The sequence below is a fragment of the Diadema antillarum genome, unplaced genomic scaffold, assembly GCF_040938485.1.
Source record: "Diadema antillarum isolate AM-2024a unplaced genomic scaffold, OU_Dant_1.0 seq00000546_RagTag, whole genome shotgun sequence".
Taxonomy (NCBI): domain Eukaryota; kingdom Metazoa; phylum Echinodermata; class Echinoidea; order Diadematoida; family Diadematidae; genus Diadema; species Diadema antillarum.
The window spans coordinates 278398-299279 of NW_027271492.1; the positions used below are offsets into that span (position 1 = coordinate 278398).

Genomic DNA, 20882 nt, shown 5'->3' on the forward strand with positions numbered 1-20882 from the left:
CAGAATATGGTCTTTACTAAAAATTCATGTCTGGCGACCTCATGTTTGTTTTGAGGTGCAGGGTCACCTATATATAAATGAGTTTCTGAAAATAACAACGACCCAAGTCCATGGAAGGTCATTTCGAGTAAAATTTAAAAAAAAAAACCAAAAACGTCATAACAATTATCTTTATTTGTCCAGTAATATTCTATTTGAATATGATGGGAAGGCAACATTGTAAATACAATGAGTGAATGATGAGAGAGGGTGTTATAGTATGAATGTAAAAATGACCCATTTCCTGGATTTGGGTTATTCTTACATTCATACAACATTTCACTTTCTTCACAAGATGAGTCCTTGCATAAGCTACAATTTCCCATATCAAACTGAATTTGGCCAAAAGTTGGACTTGGGTTGTTTTTATATTCAGGTCTTCATATATATATATATATATATATATATATATATATATATACATATATATATATATATATATATATATATATATATATATATATATATATATGTGTGTGTGTGTGTGTGTGTGTGACCGCGCACCACAAAACCAACAGAAAATCGCACCCTTGATTTTACATGAGGACTCAATAAAGGTGGAAACGGGTGAACGAGGTCAATCTTAAGTTTGATGTTAAGTATAGCGATTAAAGACCACCATCGGTCAAAACTGGTGACGAGGCGTAAGACAAGTGAAACACGCCAAACATACCGCATAACAAATATACAGGAGCGCAATAGCTATTCACGCGTCACTTATTAAAATAACCTCCTCCCTTGGCGGAGGTAATAAAACGCGATACTTCGGGAGGCTTGTCAGGTCGGTGGTGGCCCTGACATGCTTGTTTCGTTTTCTCGCCAGCTTTCATGGGTTGGACTTTATACCGGATGCTCTCTCTATGCCACTCTGACTAATTGCAAACAATGTATATGCAACTTCCCAATTCCTGTAGGCGAATGTGCTTCCATGTCATCTGAGGAATTTCAGGGGTTTATTACTACGAGGTTTGGACAAATTCGCTCTCATGATCACACTTTTCATTTTTGTATGTAAATATATTTATATTTATTTATATCTATATCTATATAAATATATATATATATATATATATATATATATATAAACATATATATAAACATCTATATTCATATATATATATATATATATATATATATATATATATATATTACTAATGGATGTTCAATTTCCTTAGGCTGAAAAATTCATTCAAAAGAATTGGCACCAGGTATTGTTATACCAAGATGTATCAGCAGATGTCGTGAACATAACTGGTAGTCTTTGTGTTGAACAAGACACTTCAAAGGCAAAACCTAGTTCTCTTACGCCTTCACAACTTTCAAGTTTTCCTCCAAAATGTACACGTATGCCTAAGGAATGTGTAGAATAACGCTGTAATAACGAGATATTCGACTGGTAACGACGAAAATGCGAAATATCAATCAAAAAGGTTCGCCGGGAACGCAATCTCAAATCTTACCCCATTTTTGCCAGTCTAAATCTGACTAGGTAGGAGGTATAGCGATTTTTATCATTCTATACTTTTAATTTAAAAAATACTCCAAAAATACTCATCATCCTGGCAAGTCTCGTCAGCCAGGTAAATTTCTTTGAAGATCCTCAATATATTATTGCAAGCAAATATGAAATGGTGCAAGGCGGGTTCTCAGACCCTTACCAGAACTATGTTTTACCCTTATATCTTGAGCAAGAAATGCTTAAAAGACACTGGGGATATGAAGTAAGGGGGTCAAATGATGGACGATAAAACAACAGCAGCACTTAAACAGAAACATATAATTCGTTCATATTTCTTTCCACAGACGCTGCAAAATGACTTTTGCGCCTTTGAAAAGTGATTCCATTGTGCCTTTAATGTGAACTCAGTGATGCATAGTTCAACAGCACATTTTTTTCACAGGTAGAAGTACCAAATGACATTACTCAAAACCTTGTCTATGAAGAGTTACATCATTTTGAGTGAGACTTTGGCTGCTTTTGCGTTACGCATAGGACCTACTACACATTATCTACTCCTATGCTAATATGTCAACCACTTAAAGGCTTGCATCATCTGCAGTATGTGAGCGTGTTTATCATCGAGGTTTCTCTGAAATTCAAATCTTCATAAAGTAAAATCATATCCATTCAGGGAAATCTTTACATTTCTAAACTTTTCAGTTTTATTTTCTGAAATCCTGATATCAGGAATGGATTACCTCACCGTTGTTTCAGAGCCCCTGTCCTCAAGACTAATGCTCATGTCGAATTGGGTTTTCATACCGGTCCTGCGGTTACTTGCTACACTGTTTCTTGTACAAGCGGTGATTTTGCAATGTTGCGTCAGTAACGTCAGTGACAGCATATGTGTTGCGCACGCATGCGTCTCCAAAAATGAATTGACACTCTATTCAGTAGGCTTCATTGTGATTGGATTCTAGATGACATGATGGACACGCCCACTTCTGGTTTGAGAGCAAACCAAGCCCACTCGTTCCCCCGCTGGACATGGAATGTCACACCAATAGTTCAATACACCCTACGGAGATGTAAAGGAGTTGACGATGTTGAATTATGTAATTATGATAGGGGATACAACTCATACTAAAAATCTTAAGAACCACGCATGTTTTTCGATGTCTGGCTGTAGTATTTTTCATGTGCACCGAGGTAGGAAAATTGTTGTGTAGTGCATGGATAAGACTCTTGACTCTAAATTGCAGGACCCGAGTTCGAATCCTACTTAGGATGTATTTACCAACTATGCCCCTCTCGAAACAGTGAAGGTTTTGGGATTATAACCGTAGGGCCGTCTACTTAAGCCAAAAAGGGTAACCCGGTTAGCTAAGACCATTATCATAGTTAAGAATAACATCTTTAAAGTATGGAAAGGATTTCCAGGGGTCACATCTATCAGCTGATTGTAATTGTCGTGAAAATATGTTATAAAAACACTGCATGGACTTCTAGGGGATTACTGATCAGATAAATTGTTAGAGAACGTGATGACAGAAATGAGGTAGGGGATTCTCTCATTTCTCACTTGTTTGTTGTTGTTGTTGTTGTTGTTGTTGTTTTTTGAAAAATAGTTGTGCTGCAGAAAAATTCATTCAAAAAGAAGAGTCTGTTATCGTCCTTCCAGAAGGAATTTCTAATTACACAAAATCATTATTATTATTATTATTATTATTATTATTATTATCATTATTATTATTATTATTATTGTTGTTGTTGTTATTATTATTATTATTATTATTATTATTATTATTATTATCATTTTTATTTTGGGGAGGTCCCCGAAGTAATTTCGACTTTTCATTGGTGTATACATTGTTTGGCTTCTTCTTTTTTTTTTCATCAAGCTTTGAATATTATCAAGGCAAAACAAAGCTTCAAATGATATCACAATAGTGCTCAGAATCACACAATTATCCTCTAATGGTGTCAGTTAAATATATGGCAACCACTATCTTAATGAAAACTCCTCAGGTATAGAGTGGAATACTGATACGTAACACTGTGGGAGAGGAAAAATGAAGACGGAGAAGAAGAGAAGAAGGCAATAAAATTGAAAAAAAAAGAGAAAATGATATTTTTGTTACATTGAAAGGTTTAAAGGAATTTCCGACCAAAAAAGACGATGGAGAAAGAATACTGTAGAATATTGCAAATATATCTGATGGAGTAGAATTTCACCCGTTTGAAATGTGTTGTTGTTTGTTTTTAATCTCTTGGTCAAGTAATTGTCCTTTCAAAGGACAAGGTACTTTAGAATCCCCAAGTCACGCCGTTTTCCTGTTTACCCGAAACGAAAACAACGCAACGAGATAAGTACGAACATCCTTCCTTGCTTTGAAAGTCGCATTTTGAGGTTAAAACGATAAGCTTTACACTGAAATTTGATTCTTTTCTGCTGAAGTCATGTGACTTTATCACAAAATAGTCTTCTTCAGCTCTTTTGGTATAATTTATCCATCAAAATCTGAATGTCATGTTTTGTTTATTTTTTAAATCCAACTAATAATATATGAAATTTATCAGCAAGCTAATTTGGTTAGATTGCAACTGTACATTTTATTGTTTTCCTCGTGGTCTTCTTTTTGGTTTTCTTCGAGTTTGAACAACTCTCATTAAAACTTTCACGAATGCCCATATCACAACCCGAAAAACAAGTGTTAACCAATCAAAATCCATGTCAAAAGAATCCCGACAGATAACCAGCAGATCATTTTTCATAACGGGAACAAATCGAAAGAAATTTATCTAATCATGTGTATAAGGCCGTGAGGATCAGGATCAAGTTTCAATACACTGAATTTTCATTGGTTGACTGCAGCCTTTTGGGTTGTACTGATTTGGGAATTGGTAAACGTTTTTTCAACTCTTTGTTAAACCAGCATCGCGGTTCGCACCTCGTACTTCTGTTACCTACAGTCTTGCAAACTCGGCACATTGTGCCGTAGGAGAAGGAGAAGAAGCATATAGTTATAGATAGGAAATTAGTGATTGCGAATAGCCCCGACTTCCAAGTTCGAATGCCTGCAGTCATGTCTCAACAAGTGTCTCTGCTTTGCTTTATCGTCACTGTCGGTTTGATTATGCCGAATCTCCCGGGCTCTAGTGCAGGGGCGTGCAGCTGCCCTCCGCTGTGGACTGCTTTCCAAGGCATGTGCTACAGGTAACTGTTATAGCGGGCAATAGTTTTAAAAAATCTATTCTTTAATTGCCAGTTTTATTGTTATCGTTGTGGGTATTTTATGAGATTAAAAAGAAAGGTAATTTCTCTGTGTTCAAGGGTTGAGCAACACTTGTCTTTCTACTTGAAACATTTCTACAACTCTGCAGTAAGTACTTATCATTTTGTGTTTTGTTCATTTCATTTCTGTGTATGTAAGTGTCGTACTGTTTATTTGTTTGTTTTTGTTTGTCTGTTTGTTTGTTTGTTTGTTGTTGTTGTTCTTGAATTTTCTTTTTCTTTTTTGTTGCTTTTCCTAATCTGTTTCGGGGTGTGAGGGAGATGGGACAGAAAAGGGAAATATCCAGTTTGGGGGTTTTGTTCATTTCATTTCTACGTATTTAAGTGTCGTACTGTTTCTTTGTTTATTTTTGTTTGTCTGTTTGTTTGTTTGTTTGTTTGTTGTTGAATTTTCTTTTTCTTTTTTGTTGCTTTTCCTAATCTGTTTCGGGGTGTGAGGGAGAGGGGACAGAAAAGAAAAATATCCAGACGCAGATATATGCAGACTTTAATAGCAAACAATAATGCACAGTGATTTGACCCAAATCGCCCTCCCCCCCCCCCCCCCCGCAGATTTACAACCTAAGAAAATTCATATTTTTGGTGTACATATTTTTTTCTAGTGTTCTTAGCAAATGTAAATGAAAAAAATGTCATCAGAAATAATTTCTCCAGCTTTTTAGAAAATTTTAATTTGTTACGTATTTCCCGTACTTCATTTTTTTATCATTGTTCCTTGCACGAACATGTGTTAGTGATTTATTTTATTCAATAAAGACAAAAAATGATCATGTTTGTATGATAATTGTCTGAAAGCTCAATTTGCATAGAAACTGTACGTGGATTAATGTTTTTGAGCAATTTTTGGTCCGGATATGTATGATTATACCGTATTCGCCGGCGGCAAGGCTGCACTATTTTTAACAAAAATAAAGCAGTAAAGTCGGGGTGACACATATATACCAGCACACGCAAATTATTGTCTTTTTAATTCAAAGATTGCCTGCCTAACCGACATACATAATCATATATTGGCCTATAAAATGTGCCAATGAGCACGCAGTATCAACAACTGAATAACTGACCTTGCAGACAACGCTATTAGTCCAGTAAGATTTGGGGAAAATATTAGTGTTAGAAGCATTTTTAGTTAAAGTTGGGATCCGGTCTATTTTGTATAATTCATGTACATTGAATCAAAGAAATTCCCGTTCCCAAGCGGAATTTTGAGTCTAAGGCAATCTCATTTGCATAAACAATATGGCCAAAATCCATTACTTTTTTCAAAGGTGTTTCGATGATTAAATTTTCATAAAATATGTAAAAATCATGCAAATATTTGATCATTTTCTCAACATATTTTTCCCCAAAGCTGTGAAACAAAGTTTTGCTATCAGTATGTACCTTAGCGTAGTGAAAAATAGATGAGTTATCCGTCAAGCAAAGTGTACATGGTGTCATCAGACTCCGAGAAAAATCAAGTACTGGAATAACCAATTAAGAAAAAAAAATTTTTAACACTATTTGCAATTTTTTGTGCAAATTGGTAAGCAAGAGGCTATAGAAGCGACAGGTTTCGAAATTCTACAACACATTGCCGCGATATATGAATCTTAATCATTATAATTGTCATATCAAGACCTTACTTGATGATTCCTGTGTGATAAAGAGAACAAGAAAAAAAAACCACTATAAGAATACCTTAATGATCTCATTTGCATAATGAATTATGCAAATAATTGGCCGTTTCTATGAACATTTTCCCTAAAAACGAAGTCCTGCCATCAACATGTACCTTGGCGTCCTGAAAAAAAGAGCTAAGTTATAGGACAAACAAGATGCACATTACAATGTCATCCGCGTCCAAGGTAAATCAAGCACTGGAATCAATCAACAGTGATCAATAAAGAAGAACTGAATAATCAAGAAGCACTGGAATCAATCAACAGTGCTCAATAAAGAAGAGCTGAATAACACTTATGGAAATAATTGCGAATTGGAAGTTAAGAGGCCGTAGACAAGGCAGGTTTCGAGATTCTACAACGCACTGCCGCAATATATAAAAATGTTTCATAACAGTTGTTACGACAAGACCTGTTCATGATTCCTGGTGCGATAAAGAGATTCAAAAATTAACTGCAACTATAAAATACGAAACAGCACACCTCTATTATCTCCTTTGCATACCATTTTCTATGCATATTTCTACCAAAACAAAGTCTTGCAATCTAAGCGTATTATGGAGTCATGAAAAAAGGATAGGTTATCGGGCAAACATATCACTATACATTGCTCTATAGGTTAGTGGACGGTCACTGTATTTTTTCCCTGTACTTTGTTGTTTTCATCTGATAAGTTGGTATATTATTATTACAATCTGCAGGAGAATATATATTCAAGTGGGAACATTTGTCTTTTTTTATCTATCTCTTCACCTACTCTGTAAGCTCAAGCAAAAACAAAAACAAAAAACAAAAACAAAAACAATGTCAGAAAAATCCTGGAATCTCGGAGCAAAAACAAAGGATGACTTTAAAAACATCAGTCATTAACACCTTTATATTTTTGCTGTCGAAGGAACATAATCTCAGTCGAAAAGTATATTTCTCAATCGAGCTGAATCAATCTACATTTATGCAAGGTTTGCATCATCACAGTTTTGCTGACATGCACACACTGCTGTACATTGTAGGTCTGGTTTGTGAAATTTGCATCGAAACGTTGTACATTGCTTTCGCATGTACATGAAATAATCTCAAGGCAACTTTGCAGGATTGGAGCTAGAGACATCAGTGCAATCTGTAGGCAGGCCAGATCAAAATGTTCCCACCCATTGCCTACCCCGTTTGGTCGCTTCGATCCCTCGCCGAGGATCTCACACTGTCACATAAATGTGCCTCCGCGGGGATTTTGCCCCCCCCCCCAAAAAAAAACAACAACAACAACAAACAAACAAACAAACAAACAAGCAAAAAAAAAAAAACAACAACAACAACAACAACAAAAACCCCAAAACAAAACAAAACAAAACAAAACAGAACAAAACAAAACCTAAAAGTGTTCCGGCTATCTTGCCTGCTAACATGGGCTAGCTCCATGCTGCTAATATTCTGAGTTCTAATGAAACACTTTAAAGGGTGCGTACAGTTCTGGTTGAGGTGAGGATTTAGCTTTGCGAGATATTCAGAAACCACACTATGAGATGTCAAAGAGCATGCAATTCTAAAGGGTATCAAAAGTTTATTTGATGATAATCAGTTTTGAAATGGCTGAGATATTAAAAAACAAGGTGAAACAAAGCGATCCTAATAAAAGGCGTGGCCTGTCGCCTTTTATTATTATCACTTTTTTGGATATCTCAGCCATTTGAAAACCAATTTTCATCAAATAAACATTGAATCCATTTTAAATCTACATGCTCTTTCATATTTCATAAGAGGTTTCTCATTATCTCACTTAGAAATGTTATAAACCTGAATCCCCACCTCAACCAGTACTGTACAGTCCCTTTAATGGTGTTGTAGGTACTTCTCAGCAGAAAGCGTGACCTGGCAGGAGGCCGAAAGACAATGCCAGTCATTTACGAAGCCATGCTGGGATGAGGACTCCACCACCGGTCAGCTAGGTCACCTCGTGTCCATTCACTCCCAGGAAGAGATGGATTTCCTCATCACTCTTTTCGACTCCATACGAAACAAACGGGTACGTATAACTGCAACGAGAAACTTTACATATCATTTTGCTTTTATTTACTTTCATGGGAAACAGTGATGTAATGTGAAGAAAAGTGTGACAAAATTAACAAAGTTACACAAAGAAAAAAAAGGTTTGATTTTTGATACAGAAATGAGATTACACTGTATTGTGAGTTGTGAACAACTCGCCATGAGTTTTGTTTCCATAATATCATGTAAATCTGGTTTCTTACAAGTCCATTCATTTGTTCCGGAATTACTTGTTTGAATTATCTATATGTTCATACTGGCTGACATTATTATATTTCTGCTTGATATACCTTCACTCCAGAGACGGAAATTCAATCATTTTTTTTTTCAACAGAATACACCACGTAATGATTGAAATTAAACATGTATTTGATTGAACACACATCAAAGCAAAATAACAGTATGTCCATGTCTATGAATAAGTAACGCTAGAAATAAACACACATGGAAAAAAAAAAAAACGTTGGTCCACTAAAAAGCCAATTTAAGCAATATGAGGGTCCCTCTGAAAAAAAGAAGAAAAGAAAAAAAAAGTTAAAAAGCTTACCAGTACAAAAAGAAGGGGAGACAGACAGAGGAAACGTTAAAACTAATTCAGAAGCTGAAGACGACTATGGAGAGTTGTGACGTCTCCCTCCAGCGATCACTTTCTTAAACTCTCTCACACATGCAGGCTCAGAAAAGATGCTGTGTACCTTTCATACTCCCTGCAAATTTGGTGAATAACGTTTCAAACATAATGGGAAATGGTATTTGACAAGAATTGTGGCTTTCCTTGAATTCGCTGGACTAAAAGTCGTTTGAATCTTCGTGTGTGTAAACTTGAATGAATGTACAGATATGTGTGTGTTTCTTTTTTTATTATGGCTGTACATGACTGCAACAAGTGGGGAGGGGGTAAAAGAATGTGACAGTTCTGTGTGTATTTCCCTTTTCCACTTTCAATTCCGTTTCTTTACATCTATTTTTGAATGATAAAGTACATTGTGGTAACACAATGTAGTTTACCAAATTTCAGCAAAAATATATATCAGTGATATCAGTGATATATATGCTATATATATCACTTCTGTTCTGTTCTGTTCTGTTATGTTATGTTCTTTTATTTTGGTTTCTAGTGTTCTTTCAATTTCAAATCAACAGGTATCCAGCAAGCACCTGGTCTGGATTGGACTGAATGATAAAACGACTGAGGGCTCTTTCGCTTGGAGTGACGGTTCGGCGGTGGATTACACGTTCTGGACCGCGGGTCAACCAAACAACCACGGTAATGCACAACATTGCGTGGAATTTGGTTTGGAATTTGACTACATGTGGAACGATTCGAGCTGCGAACCTGGAGGTGAATGGACTGTTGAAGGTTTTGTCTGCAAGCTAGGTCGATGGTAGGAGCTGTATGACCAGGGATGCATTGTTATAGGTGGGGCAGCCAGAATGTCTCCTTTGGTACCCGTGCTCCGTGCTGCGAATAGTTTTTGTGCCAGAACCTGAACCTAGGTTTACCGTCCGTCCGATCGTTTTCCCCTATTTCGAGGGTGCTAAATCTGAATCTCGACGATGCAACTCTTACAGCCTTGGGGCTTTTGAGATAATCAACACAGCCACCAAGAATTGGACTTTTAATATAAATGTTTCTGTACGTAATCTTAACTTATTGGGAAAAACGATGGATTTGCTCTATTTCGAGGGTGCGGGATCCGAATCCAGTCAGTGCAACTCTTGTATCATTAAGATTTTGAGATAGTCATCAAGATGGCAGCCAAATAAACCCAAGATGTCCCAAGAAGTGCTAAATGAGTGTGGTAAATTTCAGCTTAATCTGATAATAATTGTTGTTACCACAGAGTTTTACATCCTGTTTTTGTCCCATCCATTACGCAGAGCACAGCTTGGTGAGATAAAGCACTTGACTAGACCCTAAACTGTAAAGTCTCTTTTCTCAGTACACACTTTTCCGAAGTATGTACTTTCCCCCCATTATTTAGACAGGTTAAAGGAAGGCCAGGTTGAGGAGAGACAGGTTAGGATGGCTTAGGATTTGGTGGCTGTCTTGAATATCTCAATCCTTGGGGATGAAAGCGTTGCATCATCCAAATGATGCGGCACCCTTGAAATAGGGGAAAGCCATCACAGAACATTGGAAGGACGGTAAAGCAAGTAACAGTTAGGCCCAAAATGTGACTTTTGGTACTAAGACTAAAAGATGTTATGCCCTCTATCGCATATAACGAATATACAATGAATATATTGATTTGACAATGGAAATCACTAATGTTTAATCACACATTATTTCTCAATCACAACAAACCTGGGAGCAGAACTTTGCTGTCCCTTTCAATATTTCAATAATTCCTGTATTTAAAAGCAAAAGTACAAAACAGACAAATTCTTGATCCAGAATAAATTTTACCTTCAAGTGCTACAGTGGGCGAAAAAAATAAAGCGTAATTGTGCGCAAGATTGTTTGATAAGTTGTAATGACGTTCAATTCATATTCTCTTTTGTTTTGTTTTTTGTTTTGTATTTGTGTGTGTGTGTGTGTGTGTGTGTGTGTGTGTGTGTGTGTGTGTTGTGCTTTATCCGAACCATATACATATCCAATCCAAACTGTACAGGAAAACGGCGTGTAGCATAGAACAAAGACTGTGGAACTTTAAGGGGGAATAAGTTCAGACGATTTTCATTATTCCACGTCATGTAGTACATAAACCGACAGTTCCATGAATAGAATATTGAGGAATTTATTGTGATCCTAGAGCAGAGCAACCAATACTCTGAAAAACTTAAAGCAAACTACACGAAAGGGGATGAAAACTCTCACGCATTTAACGTGGGACTAACGGAATTCACCAATCCACACCTGTATTACACAAAAAAAAGAAAGCAACTGATTTTTTTTTTAAATTCGTTTTAGTACATTAGTGCTGCTTTTATGTATGTGCTTCTTTGTATAAAACCATGACTTATTAAGTATGCACCCTCTTTCACCCCCCCCCCCCCCCCCCCCCCCGTCGCTTCGGCCTCGGTTTCACCGCTTCTTCGCAATGTCTCACTATAAACCCTTACTCAAGTTTAGCAGCCATGCACAAAACAAGGATGATGACATACAATGTAAGATATGTTTCAGAAACGCAGCAATGTAATTCCGTTCCAATACTGCTTGCTTAACAAGTTCAACTGGGGAAAATGCATTTTTAATGGATATGTCACAAAATGGATGAGGCATTTTTACCTGCCAATGATTATGAAATTGCCTGTGAGTTTGTGAAAAGAATACACCAGGCTTTGATATTGGTTAGATATTAAGTTCATGCTTTTATGATAATAAAGTCATATTTTGAAACACTCTTACAATACATGTATAACACAATATTATACAATATAATGAGCATGAACGTACATGACAGTTTTGTCCACTAGTTGTGAGCCAAAATGATTTGTTCAACATATCAAAATATGAGATTTAACGCTTACAGCTAACAAAAGAACACTACTTGAACGTGCCAAGCCTGTGTTAAATCAAAGGTTTGAACATGGCGTTCACTCAGGACTTTCTATTTCTAAGAAAGTTAATAATCTGAAATAATATTACAGATTATTAACTCTCTTAGAAATTTTGGTCGATTATATGATTTTTACTGACAGTAAAAATCATATAATCGACTGGAATCATAATCAAATAAAAGTTAATCATCTATATATATATAGATATATAGATATATATATATATATATATATATATATATATATATATATATATATATGAATAGTTCAAAAACTGTATATCAGATAACGCTCTCATAGATGTGAGTAATAGCTGAACAGTTAGCAATTAAGTTAGAGGTGATCTGGATATGAAAGCATGAATCTGGTTTATCAAATCTATGATAGACTCTGAAGTTAAAGTTAATTTCCAGATTTCGGTCAAACTTGAATCTTCTGTTCAAAACCAACCTTTACACAGGAACCAATGATGTGTATGTGAGTGTGTGCGTACAATTATCCTGAACAATAAACATGAATACCACAAAAAACACCTCTTCGGAACTTTGCTGGCTAGGCTTCTGGTCTCTTGCTCCAAGGGATATGCATGCTTTATTGATAATTTATGATGGATTGCCCTGGGCACTGCTATAAGTCTGACTTCATGGTAAAGGGTAAAATGCGTGCACATGAAAAAGGTGACAAAATGTTTTATGTGCTTGCATTCACTGCATTTCAGAATGAATGAAGACTAGCTGTGAGAGTGGAATTTCTAATGAATATGTAATAGAGCATTCCAATCCTGGCCATTGTTCAGGACCGTTGTCAGGGTGTTAACCACACACTTCCATAATTGCTATTATACCCCAACTGACACCTGTGCAAAGTAAAAGTTTTGTATGGAGGGTTGAAAATAGAGCAAAATCTAACGGTAACTTAGAAATTATCTTGAATTTAATGAAACTGATTTATGCTTTCATTTGTAAATCACCTTCAGCAAAATTGTGAACTACTTAGCCATTGCTCATATCAATCACAGTGCCATCTGATATAGTTTTTGAACTATTAGAGATCAAACGTGGGATTTTTTTTTTTTTTTTTTGACACCAGCATGTGTGAGGAAACAGAGTTTAATGTGATACATGCTACGGTCGAATTTCCTGTTTTGAAAGTGTTGAAACATCTCAGGTCCTTTCTTCCCTCTTGTTTACTAGGGTGTTTTGGCTGGAACGAAGAAAAAAGGAAACCAGATACATATCAACATCCTTCCTTGAATTGAAAACAGCTCAAATGTCGAGGTTAACATCATAACCTCACTGATCTTTTTTTTTTTTTTTTAAAGATGAAATCATATGTGATTGTAACAAACAAACTAACGCTACATCGCTATAGCAGGTATCAACCATATGGGGAAGTGACCTTAGAAATGATTCTCCGAAAAGGGGTAAAAAGTGAAGGTCTTTACAACATGTATAAATTAGGGTACATGTTCTTTTGAAAAAATCAGGCAGTGTACTCTGAAAAGGCTGTAAACTTTACAGCACGTAACAACGTAAAAAGGGTACCACAAATCTGAAAATGAAAAATAAAAAGCATGTGTTGTTGACACTTTGCCAGCGGAAGAAGGTCTCGTGGACTTGATTACCCTTTACAAATTGAGAGTGGTATGGCAGAACGTGGATGGGTATCTAAGCTGAATGATCCGCTTTTTTAAAACACGCAACACTCAGCCAACTTTGGCGGTGTAAATAAGTGGTATATAAAAGTTTGTGTGAGAAGATGGGCGATACTCAAGTGGAAAACAAATAATACAACACTTACTGGAAGGCATTGGCACCTAGGTAGAAACAGACCAGGCGGCAAAGAATAAAAAAATGGTGATAATGAGGGTAGAAAAGACTTACATAAGAACGACATTATTTTACTCTGAATAGGTCACAATATTTTAATCTTTTTTATCTATCTGTCGTCATAAATTATATATGATTTAGTTGTCTTTCTTCTTCTACTTCTATGCCTTCATATTTCTCTTTATTAAACTTCTTTCTTGTACAACTCTAAACAACAAAGATCTTGATGTTCATCAATATTCATATCGAAAAAAAAAACCAATCAGGTAAGCAGTTAGCCAATCAAAATTCATAATTGACAGCATTCCTACAGCAGGCAACAAATCCATCATTAATCATGAATTGGGAGCAACCCAACCATATATAAACATTGCTAAAAGGAAGTTGACCAATGACGTTGCATAGGCTGTGAGAGTCAGGATTCAGTTCTACCACTGCACTAACAGTATTTCGGAAGTTTATGGTTGAACCAGTTATTGCTATTGCACAATACATTAATGGACGGTGAGGCTGGTCCAAGTCGATCGGTAGCGCGTGAGCCATCTGAGCAAACATCTCTGCGATTCTCATAAGATACATCTACAACCACAGTCCTGCTAACTAGGCACATTTCGCCATTCGAGAAGAAGAAGAACAAGGAGCATAACTCTTGTTGATTAAGAGACACATGTTTGAGGGACACATCGATTTCTGAGTGCATAATGCCTCCAGTCATGTCTCGACAAGGGTTTCTTCTTTGCTTCGTCGTCACTGTCGGTTTGTTTATGACGAAGCTCCCGGGCTCAAGTGCAGGGGCGTGCGGCTGCCCTCCGCTCTGGACTGCTTTCCACGGCATGTGCTACAGGTACCAATAATTGTGGGAAATTTTAGTCAACCCAATTTTTGATTATTTACTTGACATTACCTATGTTATTTTTGTTGCCGTATATTACATTAAAATTAGATTTTTTCTACTTTAATGGTTAATCAACACATCCTATCAAAAATGTTACAACTCTGAATAAATAAGTTGTCTTTTGTTTTATATTTACTCTACTCAGTACCGTTTCTTTTGAAAACGTAACTTTACAGAAAGTGAGCGCTTATGCCCACCTCCATTGATTTTACACGGTGAAAAAAGTTAACAGATACCATGGTTTAGCCACTCACATTTTCCCAGAATTTTTATATATGTGTATTTTGTCAATCAAAACTTCCCATATTTCAACAAACTGTGCACCAGATCATCGAGTTAGATAGTTCAATCTTGTAGGGGAAATGCCCCTCTCCCCCCCCCCCCCCCCCCTCCTTCCCCACTTGTGGCCATGCTCGAATATTTGATTTTCAAATAATATTGGTTACTAAATGAGAAATTATGCAGCCCTTACATAATTTAGTTTTCTTTCTTTCGAGCCGTATGTCTTTGTCAGAATAATAATATGATAATTAGATTAATAATTGCAACGCCGTCGGAAGTCTTTTCTTCATTGCAGTTTCATGCTTGAATATGGCTCTTTTTTTTTTCAAAACCATTTTTTATCGATTTTTTTTTTTCATTTCAGTTAGATAGTCCAGACTTACTGAAGTTATTTAGCGAGCATTTCTCCACTCTATGAAACGCAATGAAAGTTTTATGAACCCGCTGCGTGCCATAATAATATTATATGTCTTGTCCATAATAGGCAATGTTAGGTATGCGTGCGAAATTTGTTCACATTTGACTCACTTGCACAGAAAGGGTTAATCATTTCGGGTAGTGATGTTGTTACTTGAACTGTACACCTGTTGATATGAAAAAAGGTGCTTTACTCCGTTATTTATAGGTATTTTTCAGCAGTAAGAGTGACGTGGGAGGAGGCCGAACGGCAATGCCAGTCATTTACGAAGCCATGCTGGGACGAGGGCGCCACCACCGGTCAGCTAGGTCACCTCGTGTCCATTCACTCCCAGGAGGAGATGGATTTCCTCATCACTCTTTTCGACTCCATACGAAACAAACGGGTAAGTAAAACTGCAACAAGAATTATCTCATTTATTATAAGTTACTTTGGTGGGAAAATATGATGAAAATTGAATAAGGGGGTGCCAAATCAACAGAATTATGCAAAATAAAGAAAGATTCAGTTTTGAAAACAGTAATGAGATGTCAACTACAATGAGCTTCTAAGTAAGTTGTAAACAGTTGCGCATAAAATGAGAAATAGAATAAAAAATAATCATGTCATTTTGATGACAGTTTGATTCCTTTCAGATTTTAGCCAGATTCATTTATATATGCTTTCTTTTGATTATCCATGTTTATATAAGGATAACCATTTACCACAATTTCCATTTGATATATTTTGACCTCAACCAAGAAAAAAAAAGAAACAAACAAATGCAGAATAAAAAAAAAACACCCTCAAATTAACCCGTTCCGTACAGGAGTTACCTATAGTGATCTGTGGAGTCTATGGACATTTCAGAATTTAGTATGGAAACTGGTTAAACACACACACACACACACACACACACACACTTACAATAAGGGAAGCATTCTAAAGGGTATAATCAACTTGCAAAAAAAAGAAGAACATACGACCATTGAACATTTAACAAGAGGAATTTATAGCATCGAAGGAAATTGAAATAAAACAATGTATGGCTACACACCGACATAAGAAATACCAATTTTGTGAACAATGCCACTTATACTATGTCATCACGAAATATTATTTAGTTTTCTTTAAGTCTCGAATTTAAGACTGGCATTTGTTGTGTGTTTCTGTTTCTGGTTGAATGTTTTGAACATTTACTCATGTCGGAAAAAAGATATACAAATATATAGAAAGGGAATATAACAAGACACGTGTTCGCGTATATATATGTATATATATATATATATATATATATGAATATATATATATTTCTTACGTTAAATGTGACCGTGTATCACAAAATGAACAAAAAGTCGCACACACTGATTTTGCGTGAGGACTGAAAATCAGTGAAATGAGTCAACCTAGCCGATTTTGACTTTTTCATACTTTTTGAAAGAGCAACTCTTCCTTTACATAACACTAAAATTTGGGGTCATAAAACTGGCGGGAAAATGTGTTTTTTTTTTTTGTGGAGTTTATCTCGAACATTTTTGGTAGAATAGTGTGATTAGGTGTGTCTTTATTCATTTCTGAAAAACCTTGTACACACTCTTCACTTTCAACTCTAATAACTTTTGAAAGGATAGTGCTAATGCTTTGAAAGTTGGCATTAATTATGGACAGAATGTGTTAATGAGGTATGGTTAATTTCAGTGTAATCTGATAATCCCTTCACTGCTGTTGCTTGGGTGGTTTACTTTCTGTTTTTTGTCCCATTCATCGCACAGCCAGCACGGCTTGGTAAAGATTAAGCGCTTGAATAAGCACTGTACTTCAGAGCCTCTTTTCTCAGTTCACACTTTTCCTGAATTTGTGCTTTCTTTCCAATATTTAGATAAGTTAGGAGAGTCCATTTGATTTGAGTTATACATCATTTTAAAGCTTAAAGTCTGCTCTTTCAGAATATGGTCTTAACTGAAAATGCATGTCAGGCGACTTTTTTTCTTTTTTGTGGTGCAGGGTCACAAATGATGTTTCCTTGTATTTCTAAAACAAAAACAAAACCAGAAAAATGATATGCAAAAAATTGTCTAATCTCACAACAACAACAACAACAAAATACAATATGTGATATGCTTTTTATTTCATTTCTGTTCTTTTCTTTATCTATTTTCTTTTTTTTCCAATTCTAAATCCCCAGGCCTCCGGCAATCAACTGGCCTGGATTGGCCTGAATGATAAAACAACTGAGGGTTCTTTTGTCTGGAGTGACGGTTCGGAGGTCAATTACACCTTCTGGTACCCAAACGAACCGAACAACCAAGGTGGTGTGCAGCACTGTGCTAATTTTTGCTCTCATTTTGACTATAAGTGGGACGATTTGCAATGTGACCTTTCTGGCGTGGGTGATAACTGGAGCGTTGGAGGTTTTATCTGTAAGCTTGGAGAATGGCTTTAAGTTAAAGGCATAATTGTGACCGTGCACCTCAAAACGAACATAAAGTCGCACACACTGATTTTGCGTGAGGACTGAAAATAAGTGAAATGGGTCAACCTACCCGAACTTGATTTTTTCATATTTTCTGAAAGAGCGGGTTTTCTTTTACATTATGCTAAAATCTGGTATCATAAAACGGGCAGGAAAGTATGTTTTTTTTTTAGCAGTTTATCTCGAACATTTTTGGTAGAATAGTGTGATTAGGTGTGTCTTTAGAATCCCTTTTTCATTTCTGAAAAACCTTGTCCACACTCTTCACTTTCAACTCTAATAACTTTTGAATGGATAGCGCTACTGCTTTGAAAGTTGGCATTAATTATGGACAGAATGTGTCAGCAAGGCATGCTTAATTTCAGTTTAATTTGATAATTTCTTCATTGCTGTTACTCTGGTGGTTTACTTCCTGTTTTTTGTCCCATTCATCGCACAGCCAGCGCGGTTTGGTAAAGATTAAGCACTTGAATAGACACTGTACTTCAGAGCCTCTTTTCTCAGTTCACACTTTTCCTGAGTTTGTGCTTTCTTTCCAATATTTAGATAGGTTAGGAGAGTCCATTTGATTTGAGTTATACATCATTTTAAAGCTTAAAGTCTGCTCTTTCAGAATATGGTCTTAACTAAAAATTCATGTCAGGCGACTTTTTGTTTGTTTTGAGGTACAGGGTCACAATTTACCATTTGCAGATGAAACAAAAAAAAAACAGCTTTAGTGCTTCAAACTAGTTCTGTGAGTTTAGGATAGAAACAAGCAATGTAATAATTGAATCAGTTTAATTAATGTTAACCATTGTTTAATATACAAAATGTAAACAATAGTTATAATAAAAATGCTTCCAGACTAAATAGTATACAGTTCTGGTTTAATGAGAAAAACAATATTATTATCTCTGTATATTTTAGGCCTTATTGCAAAAAGTTCAAATGGCAGGAAATTTTGTAATACAACTGACCTACACATATGCATCAAAAGTGATATCTCAAACATTTTTAAAATCACTGCTCCCAGAGGTAAACAAAATCTTTAAGAGCTGTATGACCATGTGCAGAGGATTGTTGTTTTTTAAGGATGTAAATCTTCCAGAATCTCCCCCTTAGTACCAATGCTCAGTACCGCGGAGAAGTTACATGGATGCCCTCTGTCGCAGGTTTATTACTATTATTATTATTGTTATTATTATCATTATTTTTTGTTTGTCGCTGAACAGTCTCGGATTGCAAAATTTTAATACATTGCTCTCGAGCTGTTTCGGCACAACTCCAGTGCAGATCCTTGACAAGACAATAACATTTACAATGTAGAACTCTCTTCCAGTTGCAAGGCTTTTTTCTCCCACAGTGTAGCACATTATTATTATTGGTACTGTTATTATTATCATTATTATGGTAGACATTATTGAAAAACTAATCGTTGTCAATAACATAGACAGAAATTCTCTGTACGATTGTGTGCAACATCCGGCAAATGAAGGAGAAAACAGAGAAGAAACCATGCTCCATTTAGCGAAGGAAAAGCTTGACGTTGACTTTCACTTTACAAGATATTGATCGCAGCTGCCAACGCGTTGGACCCATGCAAAGAACGGCAGTGGGAGTGTCGACGTCAAATTCGACCCGAAGCGTCACTTCAAGACCGATATCATGCGCCGCGATCGCGTTGGCCGGACGCGTCGGACGCCCAAGGAGAAAGGAAAGTCACCGTCCGTTCATTATGAAGTTGGCGACGTATCGTGGGCGTGGTAAAAAGATCGACCGATTCCCGTAGCACCTGTACCTACAACATTTTAATGAGAAATCTATCAGGAAAGCCATAAGAGAGCTAATGTAGAAGAAGCACGCAAACTGATTATTATTGACAATTGTACCTACTCAACCCTGGGAGCTAGGTTGTCCTACCTCGCTCAATTTATAGCTAAATCTTTCAAACCATTGATAGTTTTATAGACATCCTTAGGTATTTACTGTATCAAAAGTTGCCTGAAACCAGCGTATTTGATTGTTCTCCTTGCTGGCAATTTGTCGGTAGACATCACACCAAATCTCACATATTTGAATAAAAGGCCAATTTCTGAAAAAAGAAGACGTTTTCAATGGAAAGTAGCAAAATCATGTATATTGTTAAAAAGGGTGATAGACATGATAGATGCAAAAACGATATCGGTGCTGCCTGTAGTTTCTAAACTACTGTAACGTGTTGTACATAATTATATAGGCCAGGTGTGGGCAGTTATTATTTTTTATACTAATTACGTAAAATGCAGAGGTATATTAACATGATCACCAGCGGAAGAGTGTGGATTAAGACGACAACACTCTATGCTTACTTCCCTGGTTAACGGCACAGGTGATCTGCCCAATTATGTAAATACAATGGACAGACAGAACATCGGTGAAGCGTTTGTAGATCTCCGAAGAGCATCTGACACGGCAAATTATACTATTCCGTTGGAAAAGTTGCGGGGTATACGTGTAGGTATACGTAAGCACCTAAAGTGATTTTAGGGAACATTCAAGAAATCGAAGCATTGTGACACCACGAATATTCCCGAGAAGAGCATGTTATCTCATTTGGTGTTTCATTCTGGATTCATCACTATTTGGAATCTACTTATTAAATGATATGGTGAAAGAAAGTTGACGTTTGTGATATTTACTTGTATGCTGTCGACGACATAGTGTTGTATTTTTCTGATCCCAATCGATAGACAGTTCACACACACGGCGTTACAAAAAGATTTAAAACGAATCTTTCTTGGCCCCGTAATAACAGATTAAGTTTGCATCGTGATAAAACAGCTTGCATGTTCATTGCAATCGAATAGATACAATATTTTAGATTTGAATGTGAACGCAAGAAAACTTGATCAAGTTAATCAGTGAAATATTCAGGTATCACAGTTGATGCAGAGTTGAATTGGAATGAAAATTTTCATTATTATTTATGATACACGTATATGATTTCTAGAAATAGTGTATGGTGAACAGCTTGATATATGTGTGTGTGTGTGTGTGTGTGT

General features: G+C 36.2%; 2 protein-coding genes across 2 annotated transcripts; both read left to right on the plus strand.

The window, feature by feature from the left end:
• Nucleotides 1-4419: 4419 nt before the first annotated feature.
• Nucleotides 4420-10898, plus strand: LOC139734713 (echinoidin-like). The gene is made up of 3 exons (XM_071645507.1): nucleotides 4420-4697; nucleotides 8279-8456; nucleotides 9623-10898. Exons 1-3 carry the CDS (start codon nucleotides 4555-4557, stop codon nucleotides 9866-9868), a joined length of 567 nt encoding a protein of 188 aa, XP_071501608.1. The 5' UTR covers nucleotides 4420-4554; the 3' UTR covers nucleotides 9869-10898.
• A 3253-nt stretch (nucleotides 10899-14151) lies between these two features.
• LOC139734715 (echinoidin-like) lies at nucleotides 14152-18254 on the plus strand. The gene is made up of 3 exons (XM_071645508.1): nucleotides 14152-14656; nucleotides 15615-15792; nucleotides 17572-18254. The coding sequence occupies exons 1-3, from the start codon at nucleotides 14514-14516 to the stop codon at nucleotides 17827-17829; spliced, it is 579 nt and encodes a 192-aa protein (XP_071501609.1). The 5' UTR covers nucleotides 14152-14513; the 3' UTR covers nucleotides 17830-18254.
• Nucleotides 18255-20882: the final 2628 nt, after the last annotated feature.